The 15539-nt window shown below is 43.8% G+C and overlaps 7 protein-coding genes and 1 pseudogene across 8 annotated transcripts; 3 read left to right on the top strand and 5 right to left on the bottom strand.

The window, feature by feature from the left end:
* Positions 1–40: 40 nt before the first annotated feature.
* Positions 41–3133, bottom strand: l(2)41Ab (lethal (2) 41Ab). Its single transcript, XM_088041810.1, has 7 exons — positions 2944–3133; positions 2775–2901; positions 1259–2729; positions 1001–1209; positions 739–954; positions 496–690; positions 41–448 (listed from the first exon to the last, which is right to left on the bottom strand). Exons 1-7 carry the CDS (start codon positions 2997–2999, stop codon positions 41–43), a joined length of 2682 nt encoding a protein of 893 aa, XP_087897936.1. The 5' UTR covers positions 3000–3133.
* Positions 3134–3145: 12 nt separating this feature from the next.
* Positions 3146–4846, top strand: LOC148171066 (phosphoribosyl pyrophosphate synthase-associated protein 2). The gene is made up of 5 exons (XM_088041812.1): positions 3146–3225; positions 3415–3737; positions 3784–4348; positions 4398–4544; positions 4600–4846. Exons 2-5 carry the CDS (start codon positions 3541–3543, stop codon positions 4756–4758), a joined length of 1068 nt encoding a protein of 355 aa, XP_087897938.1. The 5' UTR covers positions 3146–3225; positions 3415–3540; the 3' UTR covers positions 4759–4846.
* A 1-nt stretch (position 4847) lies between these two features.
* On the bottom strand, positions 4848–8212 carry LOC148171065 (uncharacterized). Its single transcript, XM_088041809.1, has 5 exons — positions 5986–8212; positions 5751–5944; positions 5569–5705; positions 5237–5355; positions 4848–5188 (listed from the first exon to the last, which is right to left on the bottom strand). Exons 1-5 carry the CDS (start codon positions 8019–8021, stop codon positions 4981–4983), a joined length of 2694 nt encoding a protein of 897 aa, XP_087897935.1. The 5' UTR covers positions 8022–8212; the 3' UTR covers positions 4848–4980.
* A 206-nt stretch (positions 8213–8418) lies between these two features.
* On the top strand, positions 8419–9369 carry Spf30 (survival of motor neuron-related-splicing factor 30). The gene has a single exon (XM_088041816.1). It carries the CDS (start codon positions 8544–8546, stop codon positions 9282–9284), a length of 741 nt encoding a protein of 246 aa, XP_087897942.1. The 5' UTR covers positions 8419–8543; the 3' UTR covers positions 9285–9369.
* LOC148171063 (ras-related protein Rab6 pseudogene) lies at positions 9314–10007 on the bottom strand (annotated as a pseudogene).
* On the bottom strand, positions 9861–11518 carry LOC148171062 (NFU1 iron-sulfur cluster scaffold homolog, mitochondrial-like). Of its 2 annotated transcripts, XM_088041815.1 has the most exons (4): positions 11230–11518; positions 10826–11184; positions 10035–10377; positions 9861–9940 (listed from the first exon to the last, which is right to left on the bottom strand). In XM_088041815.1, exons 1-3 carry the CDS (start codon positions 11301–11303, stop codon positions 10061–10063), a joined length of 750 nt encoding a protein of 249 aa, XP_087897941.1. In that variant the 5' UTR covers positions 11304–11518; the 3' UTR covers positions 9861–9940; positions 10035–10060. The 2 variants fall into 2 exon arrangements, with proteins under 2 accessions (XP_087897941.1, XP_087897940.1); XM_088041814.1 differs by lacking the exon at positions 9861–9940 and having other exon boundaries at positions 10025–10377; positions 11230–11517.
* Positions 11519–12622: 1104 nt separating this feature from the next.
* On the top strand, positions 12623–13614 carry Thor (eukaryotic translation initiation factor 4E binding protein thor). Its single transcript, XM_088041817.1, has 2 exons — positions 12623–12820; positions 13187–13614. The coding sequence occupies exons 1-2, from the start codon at positions 12679–12681 to the stop codon at positions 13399–13401; spliced, it is 357 nt and encodes a 118-aa protein (XP_087897943.1). The 5' UTR covers positions 12623–12678; the 3' UTR covers positions 13402–13614.
* Positions 13615–13712: 98 nt separating this feature from the next.
* Positions 13713–15032, bottom strand: LOC148171060 (glyceraldehyde-3-phosphate dehydrogenase-like). The gene is made up of 4 exons (XM_088041813.1): positions 14840–15032; positions 14639–14795; positions 14060–14594; positions 13713–14016 (listed from the first exon to the last, which is right to left on the bottom strand). Exons 1-4 carry the CDS (start codon positions 14915–14917, stop codon positions 13743–13745), a joined length of 1044 nt encoding a protein of 347 aa, XP_087897939.1. The 5' UTR covers positions 14918–15032; the 3' UTR covers positions 13713–13742.
* Between the last annotated feature and the right edge of the window lie 507 nt (positions 15033–15539).

Raw genomic sequence — 15539 nt, 5'->3', positions numbered from 1 at the left:
GCGGGAGATTCAAACAAACGTCAGAATTTTTCTGAGGAATTTATTGGAAGTACACAAACATAGACAGTTTCAGGGTATTAGATAAACGATTAAACTCATGGAGATGATTCGGGAAATCCCCTTGGAGATTCTCCACGATTTTCACCAACTTCGAATTGGTTGTCTTCTCTCTGTTATAAGCAGTGAGAAGAGAATCCTCCGTGCGAAACACGATATGAGGTTTTCTACCCTTCGTTATATCATTGAACACGTTGAGTTTCTTCTGGACTTGAAGAAGCAGCTCGAAGTTCATCTGACGATGCGTGATGGCGTCTTCAATGCTGTCTTCCACGTCCCGGCGATTCGATTCGTTTCTGCGAATCTCGTCCTCCACAAGTCGCACTTCTTCTTCAATTTCCTTCTGTTTTGAGTCGTACATGATCATCTTCTTCACCATTTCCTCGATTTGCTGCAACGGAAACAATAAATTTGCGAAGATTTGGGTGGTCAACGTACGTTTTGCATCTGCTTGGTCTTGTTGCGGATGTCGTCTAACTTCTTATTGAAATTCATTCGTGTCTTCTCCATTCCGCCTTTGGACCTCTTCTCGCGAGCTTCCGCGGCTGTTACTATCGCGTCTCTTCTTGAGACGCAGTGCTCCAAGTCTTGGACGAGCACGTCTTGGACTTTCTTCAGTTGGCTGTATCGCACCTTAAAAATTAAGTTTAGTTGGGAGTATTAGGACTTAAATGAGAGTACATTCATTCTGTGGATTTCTGCTCTCATGTTACCAACTTCGCCGCCTTGTCCGCGCTCCTCCGTAACTGTGCTTTTCGCCTCTTTCGCGCTTAGAAGCTTTTTCTCCCATTCTAAAGCCACGCGGTTGATATCAATCAGATCTTTGCTCATGACGACTTTATCTTCCTCCAGTTGTTCGATTTCATCCTCTAAACGAAGGCATTCAAGCTCAGCGTCCTAAAACCAATCAGATACTTTAGGTAAAGATATAAGAGCTGCTTACTCTAAGCTTGTACACGTAGTCCTGGCGCAAGACTTCGCTGTCTTTATCCATGTGGATTTTGAGACCTCGAGTTTTGACCAAGTTGTCCCCCATGACGGTCAACTGACTATGAAGATGATTAATACCACGGATGACTTTCTCTTGTTGTTTTTTAAGGGCGTCGAGGTCGTCCGACACCCTCAAGTTCTTCTGCTCCAAAATCAAGATTTCTGCAAAATTAGTATTAGTTTGGGGTGAATTTCCACGAACCCGACTTACGCTTCCTGATGAGATTATTCTTCTGAATTTGCTCCTGCCGCTCTTCGGAAATCTTCAGAAGATTTCCTTGTTCCCGCAACCAGAACTGCTGCAACATCTTGTTCTGTTCCTGTAGTTCTTCGATGTTCTTTTCAAGATTGCTGATCTTTGCCTCCAGTGGCGACGAGTGACTCATCGCGTTTTTATCAATCGCCTTCTGCAGCTTCGCGTTCAACATGTCGATTTCCCGTTGCCGCTTCGAAATTCTCATCTCCAAATGCCGCATTTCTTCTTGGTACTTATCAGCGTCTTTCGATAACTCGCGATGCTTCTCATCCAAGTCTTTTAGGTACTGTTGGGCTTCAAAATTCGCGTTTTTCTGCATTGCAATATCGCACGCAACTCCCGCGTTCTTGTTTTCCGAGGCTGCGACCGCCGCCTCCAGTTCCCGATTTTTGACACGAAGGAGTTTCAATATCCTCTGTAGATTAATGGCGCTTTTGTTGCTCGAGACTTGTTCTTCCAAAGTCCTCATTATCTTCTCTTCGATTTCCCCGCGGGTTAGATTGAAGGCTTCGTGCTCCTTGCGAGTAGCCGCCAGGAGGTTATTGGAGTCTTCCGTTTCTTCGTTTATCTTCCGGATGTCTACTTCGGTCTGCTCGATGATGCCTTCCATTTCCATGATCTTCCTTTCAATTTTTTCCTTTTTTCTTAGTTCGGCGTCCATGCACGACTTCGTGTTTTGCATATCGGAGCTGAACCGATCTCGCAATAGTGTGATGTCTTCATTCCGCCGCATTTCCTTCTGAGTGAGTTTCTTCACTTGCTCGTTCTCCGCGAGGATGCTCTTGAAATTCTCGGAGTTTTTCGCGAGTTCTTTGTTGAGACACGCCAGGACTTTGTCTCGGTTTCCGATCGCGATAATAACGGAGTTCCAGGAGTGCATCAAACAGCGGTACTCCGCCGCCATCGCGTCGATGTTTGTATTCCCTAACGCAACAGTCTGTGCCAGTTCTTCCCGTTCTTCCTCTTTGATCTTCATCTGGACGTCCATCCTGTTGATTTCCTGCTCCAAATTCCAGATTCTCGTCATTAGTCTGTAGATCAAAGCGTCCTGAAACCGCTTCTCTTCCAATAGTTTTAATTTATCCTTTCGGGTTTTCTCGTAGATGCGCTTCTTCACTGTTAAATCAGACTCGAGGTTCCCTTCCCATTGCGACATTTGCCGGATGAGGAAATGAGTCCCTTCGATTTCATTCCTGAGTTGGATTTCCAGCGACTCGGCCTCGTATTGCTCCGCCTGTCTTTCCTTACAAATGTTTTTTTTCTCGGCGACTACGTTTTCTACTTCTTCGCGCGCTGCTGTGATCGTCTGCAGTTTAGAAACGTAGTGATCGAGACCTTTCTGTTGCTTGTTAAGGAGCTGTTGCTGCTCGTACACCACCATACTGATTTCTTCACGTTTGGCGTCGTTCTTTTTGGCACCACCTTCCTACAATAAAAGGAGAATCATAACTTTTCTCGAATATTAACTCACATATTCGTAGATTTCGTCCTTCAGGTGGTGGATTTGCCGTTCGAGGTGCTCTTTCAACGCCTTTTGGAACTTCACCAAGAGAGGGTTGTCGGGGTGAAGAATACCCGAGGCTTCCGCGCCCCCCGTCCTGAAAAATTCATGAAGAAAGGTAAGAGAAAACGATTTTTACCTTGAAGAAGGTGTGTTTTCGCTTCCAGTTCGTTCCGTATCGTCATCACCCTCCATTATTTAAAATATTTAAGAGAGAAGATTAAAAAAACCACCAGGTTGTTTACGCGCTGTCTAAATTGGTTGCCTAGCAACGGAAACTGGATTGACAAAACGTGACGCCCAAAGTCCCTAAATCGATAGAATTTAGTGACTTTGCGTGACGTCATTGTTGATTTATCGAATTAATAAAATTAACGAATTCAAGGACAGTGCATTGAAAGGAAACCTACGTGGACAGGACGTGAGTGTTTGTAAAAATTGACCGTTTTAGCTCAGTTTTGAAATTTTTCGGTGTCAAACTCTTGTCACTGTCACAGCTGTGCCTGTAGCCACTTCCAGTGTTTATCGAGAAATGTCAATGTAACTTTATAATTAGATTAACATTTCCAAATCTTCGCGAAGTGGAGTAATGTATTCTGCCCATTTTTAGTGTTGGCGTGGAGTTAGCTACCGCAGGAGGCAACAGTTTGCGAAGTTTCACCTGTTTCAGTGCCCCCTTAGAGGTTTTTGTAACACTTTTTTTTCACCTGGAGGTAAAAACGAGGTTTTGGAGGAAATGGAGGCCCCCAAAACATCAGACGTGGTCTTGGTGGGTGGCAATTCCCACCCGGAATTGGTGAATTTGATCTCGCACCGTTTGGGGGTGAAAGTTGGGGGCTGTGCTGTGTACCATAAAACTAATCGCGAGACGATGGTGGAAATTGGGGACTCAGTCCGAGGGAAAGACATCTATATCATACAGACAGGAACCAAGTGAGTGGGGCTCCTTTCATTACTTCCCACTAATTCTTCTTTGTAGAGATGTAAATAACAACATTATGGAGCTCCTCATCATGGCGTACGCTTGCAAGACGTCTTCCGCCAAGTCCATAGTGGGAGTCATCCCTTATCTCCCCTACAGTAAACAGTGCAAAATGCGTAAACGTGGCAGCATCGTCTCAAAGCTCCTCGCGCAAATGATGTGCAAATCTGGCCTCACTCACATAATCACCATGGATCTCCACCAGAAGGAAATCCAGGGATTCTTTGATTGTCCCGTCGACAACCTCAGAGCGAGTCCCTTCCTGTTGCAATACATCCAGGAATGTATTCCCGATTACCGCAACTCCGTAATCGTCGCTCGCAACCCTGGCACCGCCAAAAAAGCAACATCCTACGCCGAACGTCTCCGACTAGGCATCGCTGTGATCCACGGAGAGCAAAAAGAGGCGGAGTCTGATGAAGTCGACGGGCGGTACTCACCTCCCACCCTCCCACGATCACGCACAATGGACGCAGGAGTGGGCGTTCCCGTTCATATCGCCAAAGAAAAACCACCAATCAACGTCGTGGGAGATGTCGGGGGACGAATCGCCATTATGGTGGTACGTGGTTAACCAATACGAGCCGCCCAGACTGTCTTTTTTTTTTTAGGATGATCTAATTGATGATGTGCAGTCTTTTGTGGCTGCGTCTGAAGTGTTAAAGGAACGCGGTGCCTACAAGATTTACGTCTTAGCGACACACGGACTGTTGTCGTCGGACGCTCCGAGGCTTATCGAGGATTCGCCGATTGATGAGGTGAGCACGCCCAGGGGGTGGTGCGTTGGGCGGGGCTTAATTAAGTTTATTGCAGGTTGTAGTCACCAATACGATTCCACACGAGTTGCAAAAGCTACAGTGTCATAAAATCAAGACTGTGGATATTTCCATTTTGCTCTCAGAAGCAATCAGAAGAATTCATAACAAGGAATCCATGTCGTATTTGTTTAAGAATGTCACTTTGGAGGATTAAGAACCAAGTATTGTATTTCATTTTCATATTTTTGCATATTTAGTTGGATAATAAATGTTACGATAAGAAATAAAGTGGTTACCAGTAACTTCCTATCGAAAATATTTTATTTGCAAGACAAATCTGTTACTTAAAATAGCAAATTTGTTACAATGGGAAATGTACAATGAATGGCAACTACAGATCTCGAAAACATACGTAAAATCAGTCAACAAAAACGAGTTACAAGTCACTAATTAAATGACTTAACGAGTGGCTAACGATAACGTCTTCGTTAGCGATCATTATCACATTTTTCCCAGAAGGAATATATTCACATTCATTCGGTACTTCTTCCACTATTAATTCGCCGGTTTGTGCATTCCAACAAAGAATTCCTTGAGAATAGTACGCAACCAAAATTCCGTTTTCTATACACACTCCTTTTAATCTAAAAAAATTCGTTACAATTTGATCAAATTCATAACCAAAAACAAACCCATCAAAACTTGATGCGGGGCTATAAGTCTGAAGTTTCTTCCACGTGTGGTTCATGCCGTTGATGGCGATGAGGCGCAGCTCCTGGTCCACGCACTCTTGGATTGTGAAGAGGAAGCCCTAAGCACCAATCAAATGATCAAAATTCAGTCACGTTGTTGGTTATCATGGTTACATTTCTGTCTCAACTCGTGAGCAAACGCACGTCTAGTGATAAAATGAACCACTTCTGCCTCTACTTTTACAAATACAGTAGACTCTCGATAATTTAAATTTTTTGCCAGGTCCCTTGAATTTCAAATTATCGAGAATTTACTGTAGCTACTTTCTTACCCGATCGCACTTGACCCAAAGCGTGACCGCCGGCGCCGGAGTATTCGCCATTTCAATGGTGGCAACAACATATCCGTATTCAACATTCCACAGCGTCACCCGATTCTCACCGCAGCCCATCACCAAACTATCGCAGTCTAAAATCCAAAATTAGTAAAAATCTCAACACTTTTACCAACTACCTTCGATGTTATGCAAAGAAGAGACGTGATGCTGCACCGCCTGAATTTCGCTGATATTGGCGACGGTCTGGAAGTCCGCCGCCAAGTGATACGAGCGAATCTTCGTCATTTTATCGGTTCCTTGGACGGCGCGCCAGCTTACGATGATCCTCGGGTACGATTTCAACACGCAGCATTGAACGTCCTCTGCAAATCTTCAAAAAGAGTTATTTTTCCGTGTGGATGTGGTATTTACCCTTTGATGTTCTCCAGTTGGAGAGCTTTCTTCTCGAGCCCGTTTTGTCGTAACCGCCAGAAGTACACGATGGCGAAGACGTCGGCTAGAGGAACTTGGCGCAACTCCGACTTGTGCTGTTTCGTCCACAATTCGACGAACGCCACGCTGGTTTCGGTGGATATAACCATCTCCTTGGCGATTTTCTGGGTGTAAGCGGTGTTGAGAGACATGCGCTGGATTTCGCCTTTGGGGATCCACATGTTCTGGGCGCCGAGGACGTTACCCAGCGCGCTCTGCGTCCAGAAAGAGATCAAACTCGACTGGACGATGACCAGGTTGTAGTCTTGGTAACAGGCGCTGAGGATGGAGCCGTTGCTTTTTGAAATACTGATCGAATGGTTAGATTTCTGGCCAGAATTCGAAGAATTCCAGTTGTGCAGACCGTAATTATTTAAAAACAACCGCCGCTTGTTGGTCAAAGTTAAACTGCTATGGAGCGACTTTGCTTGGACTTCTTTACTAACTGGAAGAACTTCAAGATCGGGGATTGGAACTGGGCTTAAGCTATCAGCGTGGGATTGTTCCTCGTCCTCAACTTCTTCAGGATTGTCGCTGGGGTCAACTTCTTCAGGATTGTCGCTGGGGTCAACTTCTTCAGGATTGTCGCTAGGATCAACTTCTTCAGGATTGTCGTTAGGCTCCACCGCAGCGTAATCATGCTCTGAACAAATTAAACGAATGACTAGATTCTCGTCGAGTTTCATTCCTTCTTTTATACTGTTTTCGTTCTGATCAACTTCCTCTTCCGTGTTTTCCTTCTCCTCCGTTTTCCTTTCGTTCGATAAATCCGAGAAGATTTTGTACGCCTTCTGTACATCCGCCTCTTGCGTCGTTCTTTTATTAATCAAATTCGTGATGGAACTCGAGGCCAATATTCGACTCTCGATCACACTTTTTCTGTGTTCTTCGCTCATTTTATCCAACTCCAGCATATCGTCGACGAAGTTCTTCAAATCCACGTTTTCATCATCAGAGTTTGTGTGAACAGAGACGATTTCAACACGAGGAGAGTTTTCTACTTTCGGTAATTTCTCTGCCTTTGGAGGTGGAGACTCTATTTTCTCCTCTTTCTCTTCTTTGAGTTTCTGAAATGATTTCCGCCGCTTCTTCTTCAACTTTGACTTCCTCATCAACAGTCGATCTAAGGAGAGGTTTCTGAGGCGCCTCTTACTCCTCAGATTCATGCGTTTGGGGATAAAATAGCTCCTTTTTAGCTTCTGGTGGAATTTCAAGCCAAAGTTGAATCGCTGGCGCTTCTCAACCTTATTCAGACTTCCATTGACCACAGTTTGGACGTGGTCTTGAACCAAACTCTTCACGGAGTCTTCAAAATCAGTGACTTCCGCATAGATCCTTTTGGGAGGCAGCGGCAGCACTATTTTCTCTTCCTTGTTCTGTTCCAAACTGAAGAGTTTCTTCATTTTCTGTTTCATATCAGACTTTAAAGTTGCATGTTTCTCCCCACCTTTCAACTCCCTCTGCTGCGTTTTGGACCTTCTAGAGCGTCGATATTTTGCAAGAACCTGTTTGAGCTTATCTTCAGGCTTCATGAGCTGAAGATAATTACAGAGTTCTTTCTTCTGACTTTCCGGACTTAAGGGAGTGAAGTTGTTCGTAACGTGACAGTTGTTAAGCTGTGCTCTCTTCTTCTTCGCCTCTTCCATGTAGTAAAGAAGCGGAGTCTTCATGGTAAAATGATTGGGTACGATTGGACGGCGAATCTTCGGAGTTTTATCAAAGTCATATCTAATGCAAGTGTGTGTTTGACTTTCATTATCCACCACATCAGGGGGCTCCGTGTAGTCACAAACTTTCATCCAATTTTCAACTTTGTCTGCACAATTAGGGGTTTTATCGTTGCTCAAAATTCCTCGTAAAATATTCACGTTTTCGTCATTATTAGCCACGGGGACTTTCACGATGGTGATGTACCTCACAGCGCTGTCTTTTACTGGGGGCTTACTGGGGAGTGAAATTACACTTGAAATATCCATTGCACTTTGAATTAATTCCAACGCTACGCTTAAACAGTTAAACGTTGTTCTTTAAATATTTTAACATTTTTAAAGGGCACAGTTTTGGGGGGACGCCAAGAACAACCCCCCAAATTGGTTAAAAATAAGAAAAAAACTTTGAAGGGAGCTTGTTGACGCTATGTGACTTTTTGGTAACCAACTATGGTGGATTTGGTTGTACCAACCCCGGAAAAAGTCCCCAATTTTAATTAAAAACGACATCGAAACTTGTGTTAACTAAGAAAAAAACAGTAAAGGGGTAGAAGTGGGGTAAAACAAACGTTATCTTAAAATATCGTTGTTTAAAATAGTGAGAAAGTTCAATTATTGGGGGTGGTTGGCACCGCGAAAGTCCCTAACCGCGCAACTAAAAGATTGCAAATGGCCGCCACGTCTGGTTATTGACGTTTGTAAGTCAGTTTTGTTTGTAAAGACGAGCCTTGCGGTAAGTTTGCAGCAGCAGCGAGATAAGTTGATTGTGTACGTTTGTTTACCCTGAAAATGGACGAGTTGCAAAACTACCGCCTCCAACTCCAGCAAGTTGAAGCAGCCCTGTTGAGTGACCCCGACAACAAAGAGCTGCAGAAGCTAAAACTCGATTTGGACGAAGTCATAGATTTGTCTCTCGACTTGAAAAACAAAGCTGAAGAAGCCGCGAATCAACCAGAATACACAGAACCAGTCGGAGTCCCTGAAGAAGATGAAATCACAAAATCGCTCCTTGCAGTCGAACAGTTCGTCGCGAGAAACAAGTCGAAGAAAATGTGGAGATGCGGGGATATTTGTCTCGCTAAGTGGAACGATAATGGACAATATTACGAGGCGAGAATTGACGCGATTCATCCCGATGGAAAGGTAAATGTGACTTTTGAGGCTTACAAAAATCGCGGTATTTCTACCTTATCGGAAATTCGAGAATTCACAGGGGCGAAACGTGTGTTGACTGAAGCGGAAAGAGTCAAGCGACTTAAAATGATGAATAATCGCGAGTATTTGAAGAAGAAGAAGTTAAAGAAGCAACAGAGATTCAAAGAGTTGGAGGAGGAAAGAGAAGTTGAGAAGAACAAGTGGTTGTCTTTTACGAACAAGGCCGCGAAAACCAAGAAAAGTGGCCTTACCAGTAAAAGCATTTTCGCGTCACCAGACTCTGTTGATGGTCGCGTTGGAATCGGCACCTGCGGCATCAGTGGAAAACCAATGACTCAGTTCACCACTGCGGAAAAATGGAGAAAAGGTGTCTAAGGAGTGAAGTTAGGTCATATTTCTACATCTGATTTTGTGTAATTTAATTTAGGTAACTGTGTTGTAAATACAAGGTTTTTCTTAAGACTCTTGTTTTACTTAACACGCACAGTTTGTATCGACAGGAAACACATTATTGTTCTCAAGATTCACTTCCTGGAGCTCTGGAGAACTTTGCGGTTCCGCCGCAACCAAATTCTCCGTTATTCTCCTGAACAACACCTTAATATTAGTCCCCATTTTCGCGCTCGTTTCCAGGAAGTTCATCCGAAGTTCTTTGGCTTTTTCTTCGCCTTCTTGGCGCGAAACTTGTCTCGAACTTCCCAAATCAACTTTATTTCCTACTAAGAAAACGATGACTCCGTCTCCACGTTCGCTGCGCACGTCATTTATCCATTTGGTGGTCTGGTGGAACGAGTCTTCATTAGTTATATCATAGACCACCACCGCAACTGAAGAATCTCTAATATACGCCGGAATTAACGACCGGAAACGTTCTTGTCCCGCCGTGTCCCATAATTGCAAACGGACGGTTTTATCCGCCCAATACGAAGTCTTCGACAAGAAATCTATGCCAACAGTGGCTTGGTAGGACGTGTCAAAACTATCATACATAAACTTGGTAATAATCGAAGTTTTCCCCACACTTTGCTCACCTAAAAAGACCAACTTGTACTTTTGTAAATTGGAGTTGTAATCTTGAGAAATTGAAAACTTTGTCATCTTAAAGAAAGACAGGCGCCTACTTACACTTTATTTACATTTCATACTTATAACTATTTATCTTGACTCTTTAATTTAGCCTCAAATTTCCTCAGTTCTTGCTCCGCTACTAGATCAACCTCGTCCTGGACCTGCTCCACCCCTAAAACTTCAGGGATGTAAAACTGGAGCATATTCTGTACCCCATTCTTCAGGGTGACTATTGAACTAGGGCAGCTTGTGCAGGCCCCTTGCAACTTCAATTTGACGATGCCGTCGTCGTATCCAATGAAGATGATGTCGCCACCGTCTTCTTGCACTGTTGGCCTAATTCTGGTGTCCAGCAGTTCTTTGATCATTTGGACGATCTCACTGTCGTCCTCATTTATCTCTGAAAATCACACGTTTCTGTATTAAGTATACGAAGTGCGGTTTTTATGGTCCTTTAAGTAGCTTTTATGGCCCTAGTACGACAAAGTAGCTATTATGATCCTAGTAGATACAATTAAGTAGCTATTTTAATCTCAGTTAATACGTCAAAGTAGCTATTACAATCCTAGTAAGATACTAGTCCGCAAAATCCGCATTCTCCGGATTCAAACGAGTCGGCTAATTATGATGCTAGTACACTACATGGTTGTTATGTTACTAGTACGATAAAGTAGCTATTATAATGGTACGCCAAACTACCTATTAGGATCCTAGCACGCACAAAATAAGTATGACGCTTCATATTAAGATACTCGTCTGCAAAAGCCGCATTTTCCGGTCTCAAACGAGTCCGTCAAAGTATCTGTTTATAGACTGAACATCTTAAAATCACGACTTTGCCCCCTTACGTGTATCTGCGTTTGGTGTAGCCTCGGACAACACCGGTAGACCGCTGGCGAAGAAGTCCATGATTGTCGCAAAAATCTCAGGTTTTATTATCCTCCATTCCACCTCGTCGTCGATCTTAGTAATGGTGATAAAATCAGGCCCCAAAAAGACACTCTTCACGCCCTCAACCCGGAAAAGCAGTTTTCCCAAAGGGGAGCAATAAGCAGCTTGTCCAGTAGGAAAATCAATGGTTTGACCACTTTCCAAGACTTTGACTCCAGGCAAAAACTTCAAACTGTTCGGATTTGGGGTGTCTTGCGTTTGAATGAACATCGAAAGTCTCGAAGTAGTGGCAATACCACGAATCCAGTGGGGACCACTAAAAATAAACATAACCTCAAAGTTTAAGTATGGAAATACTCACTTTTTACGGGCCAAGGTGTAGTTGGGGGGTTGGTGGGGCCACTGGGAGACTAAACGAAGAGCGTTGCGCCACATTTCGGTGAAGTTTCCGCAGTTACGACAAATTTGTAGGTTAAGTGCTAGTCATAAAGGACAGGGTGTCAACGTGTACTGTGGTCACAATGCGAAGCGCTCGAAATCCAAAATTCGGAAATTGCGTGAGAATAGGGGCTAGCTTGCTGCGAAGTTGTGGAAAATTACTACGAAAATGTTGACGGTTTTTGACATTTGACAGCAAGTTTGACGTTGAGGAATGTCAAGAAAGGGGCGCGGAATTCAAATTCCAGGAAGTGATCAGTCCCACACTCAAATGTAAACAAACACCGTGTGAATTATTCAGAATCGATTAGTCAGAATGAAAGTCTAGAATAACAGAAATAGAAATATGCATAGATAAGGTAATAAACCGTTTGAGAATAATTAAAACGAACGTAAACGGATGCGTGCACAGATAAGCGTTCTTTTTCAAAAAAAAAAAATGCGATAAGACACGCGCGATCAAACGGAAAAATCGGCGGCGCATTAAAAATTGCAACGATTCCTCTTCAACGATGCAAATTTATGCAAACAGCTAATGAAATGGGTGGCATTAAACTTTTATTTATATTTATTAGTTTCTGCGATAAAAATCACACAAGTTCTTAGAAAAACATAGTCAATAGTAGTTAGCTCCGGGACATTTAAGAAAATCAATAAAACCCGTTATTTACAGTCATTGCTTCGGAATTTTTCTTGCAACGAATTTTGAAAAAACGCGAAAAATGCGGCGGCGTCGCGACAGGACTGGCTCCAGCCCGCGCGGACCAGACAAACACCTTGTTTGTAAATATTGATGACTACCATAATTTTTAATTTTTTTTATGACGGTATGCCAGTTACGGTTTGACGTCACAATAGCACGCATAAATTACATTTTAATAATGTTTTCGGGTTCCAATTCGTCTTCAGAATTTGTTGATAAATTGTTTGGTGTTTATTTTTATAATCTCTCCCAATTTCAAAGTTCATAAATATTTCCAGGCTTTTTAACGACGTTTTCCATCGTAAAAATTCCTCCGCGAATTCCAATTTTCGCTCATTTTGCAAGTTTATTATGAGTTTCCTCGCTCTCGATACAAATACCGAATTGATTACTCATATAGCCCCCATAAATCATACCTGCAATCGCATAAAACAAAACTGCGCCTTTCCCTCACAACGCAGAAAATGCAAATTGCCTCGGAAATCCAGGAAAAGCACCTCCGCAGTGAACAAGCCAGGAAAAGCTCCTTCAGCTCCCTCTCAAACTCAAAGATTGTTTACATCTCAGCAGGAAAGTGGGAGACTTAAGAGGGGGTAATCTGCTTATATAACTAGACTCACCGACAACTCGACGCTCCTTATCGTAGTTTATTTTTCCAACAAAGTGAACATGTCAGCATCACCCATGGCAAGACAAGCGACCGAGAGTCAGGCCATTCCGACCAAAAAAGTCTTCATCAACGATCCTTCTGAGCTGCCGTCGCACTACTCCTCCACCCCCGGAGGGACGCTCTACTCCACAACCCCCGGAGGTTCGTTTGACAATATTTACGTTGTAAGAAGTTCAATTAGTTCACAAGTTCATCAGACTTATGTAATGTAAAAACAAGTCGCGACTGCACGTGGCGAATTTATAATACGGCCTTGAGTAAGCGGTGATAATAGTAAACAATGAGTTAATTCTAGCTTTTTATAAATACGCAGTTTCGGAAAAGGTGCGAACACACGTGGCCGCGGGTTTTGTTTTTGGTGTCGCGAAGACCTTTTAATTTGGGTCAAGGCTCCTCGAGTTTTTGAGTTTTTTCGTACAATTTTCCATCCTTGAAACTCCAGGGAAGCGAATAAGGGGTTTATGGGACATCCCGCCGCTGAGATTTTATTTTTACGCGTGATTTCAGGTACGAAAATAGTCTACGAGAAGGCATTCTTGCTCAATTTGAGAAACTCGCCCATTTCGAAAACTCCTCCGAGTTACGGAATCCCGGATTCGCTGATGAAGGGGAAAAGTCCGGTGAAGAGCAACGTTTGCAATGGGGCCAATAAGCGGAGTTACATCCCCAAGAGGAACAGGATTGAGGATGGACACGAGGAGCAGTTCCACTTGGATATTTAGAAGACTGCATTTAGTTTAGTTGGACTTTTTTGAGTTTGATTCGCGCGTAAAGTCGTGTTATTGTTAAGACGTAGAAAATCTGCTGATAAGGGGATTCGTAAGAGTTTGCACTAGACGAGAGCTTATCAATTCGACGATTAATTGTTACCTATGTTTTTGTATTATTTTATGTATTTTGCACTGTGTTCTTAATAAAAATAAGTACCAAACCCACGACGTCGCCAAGGTCGCGACCACATGTTTAAAAACCCAACACGAAGTAGTATAAGCGTTGATTTATGACCCATTTATAATGAATGAGAGGAGTACAAAGAAGTTTGAAGTGCTTTGTTTATCCACCGCTAATCTTTGCACTCCCTGGACGCCATGTACTTGACCAAATCCACCACCCGACAGGAGTAGCCCCACTCGTTATCATACCACGCGATCAATTTAACAAAGTTCTTCGTCATCGCCACACCGGCGCTCGCGTCGAAGATGCAGGACCGCGAGTCTCCAATCACATCCGAAGACACGATGGGCTCTTCCGTGTAGGCTAAAATCCCGTTCATGCAGCCATTCGCCGCCTCCTTCATCTTCGACGTGATGGCTCCATACTCGACGGCGGTCTCAAGACTAGTCAACTTTTAAAGTCTCATTACTGTTAGATCAAACTCACATTACTGTTAGATCAACCATTGACCCATTCGGAACGGGGACTCGTGCGGCTATCCCTGTCATCTTCCCTTCGAGTTCGGGGATGATTTTCGAGAGAGCTTCAGCGGCGCCGGTGCTTGTAGGGATGATGTTCTGAAGGGCCCCTCGACCGATTCTGTAGTTTTTCTTAGCGGGGCCGTCGAGGGTGTTCTGTGAAGGAGTCACCGCGTGGATTGTCGTCATGAGACCACAGGCGATTTTGAATTGGTCGTTGAGGACTTTACACATTGGCGCAAGGCAGTTGGTGGTGCAAGACGCGTTCGATACGATCTTCATTTCGGGGCAATACGTGTCTTGGTTCACCCCCATGACAATCATGGGGACGTCGCTCTTCGACGGGTACGTCAAAATGACTTTTTCAGCGCCTCCCTGTATATGCGCCATCGCTTTCTCGTGACTTTTGTACAACCCAGTGGCGTCGATCACGTAATTCACGCAGTTTTTCCCCCACGGGATGTTATCGGGCTTCTTCTCGTTAGAAACGTCGATAACTTGTCCTGAAACTCACCATGTGGTCTCGTGGAGGTCTTCAGGTACTCACCATCGACTTTAAGAGACGTGCCCAGGACCAGTATCTCGCCATGGAAGATTCCGTGGGTCGAGTCGTACCTGAAGAGATGCGCCATGTGGTCCGCCGTGAGGTACGGATCGTTGATGGCCACCACTTGCGGCCACCCTCCAGTAGGGGTGCATTTATCCTAGGGAAGTAAGGAAGATTTTGGGGATACGACAGGAGACTCACCTCATTTCGTTTCTGGAAGACCCGGCGCATCACCATCCGGCCAATACGCCCGAAGCCGTTTATCCCGATTTTCGTCATCCTGACAGTGACAATTTGACCAGCGATTGCCTGATTCAAGTCAAGGTCACGACCTCAGGCGTGAATCTTTCTTCAACAAGGTGGGCATTTTTGCGGCGCAAAGAGCAAGGCTGCGATCGTGCGCTGGTAATGAAAGTGCCCACATGACTTGGTCATCTTATAGAAAAACAGGCGCCGCAGTTCTTGCTCTGCTACCAAGCAGGACGGATACATATTATGATCCTAGTACGATAAGCAGTACTTTAACGCGCTAAATTAGCTATTATTATCTTAGTGCCCTAAAGTAGCAAAACTATTATAATACAAGTACGCTAACACACCTATTATGGTCCAAGTCCGCTAAAGTAGCTGTGATAATCCTAATACTCGTACGATAAAGTAGCTTAGTTAGCACGCCAAAATAGATATTACAATCTTAACTAGTATGCCAAAGTGGCTAGTATGAACAAAGTAGTTAATATAATCCTAGTACACTAAAGTAGCTTTTATTAGTACGGTAATGTAGCCAATATGATCTTAGAGAGTAAATTAAAGTAGCCATTATGATCTTGGTTAGTATGCCAAAAGTGCTATTTTAATCCAAGCACGCCCAGATAGCCATTATGATCCCAGTACAATAAAG

The sequence above is a fragment of the Gnatocerus cornutus genome, chromosome 7 (assembly GCF_029298725.1).
Source record: "Gnatocerus cornutus isolate USDA-ARS CGAHR chromosome 7, icGnaCorn1.1, whole genome shotgun sequence".
Lineage (NCBI taxonomy): Eukaryota > Metazoa > Arthropoda > Insecta > Coleoptera > Tenebrionidae > Gnatocerus > Gnatocerus cornutus.
Note: the sequence above shows the minus strand (reverse complement) of the source record. Positions and strands in the feature narration are given on the sequence as shown.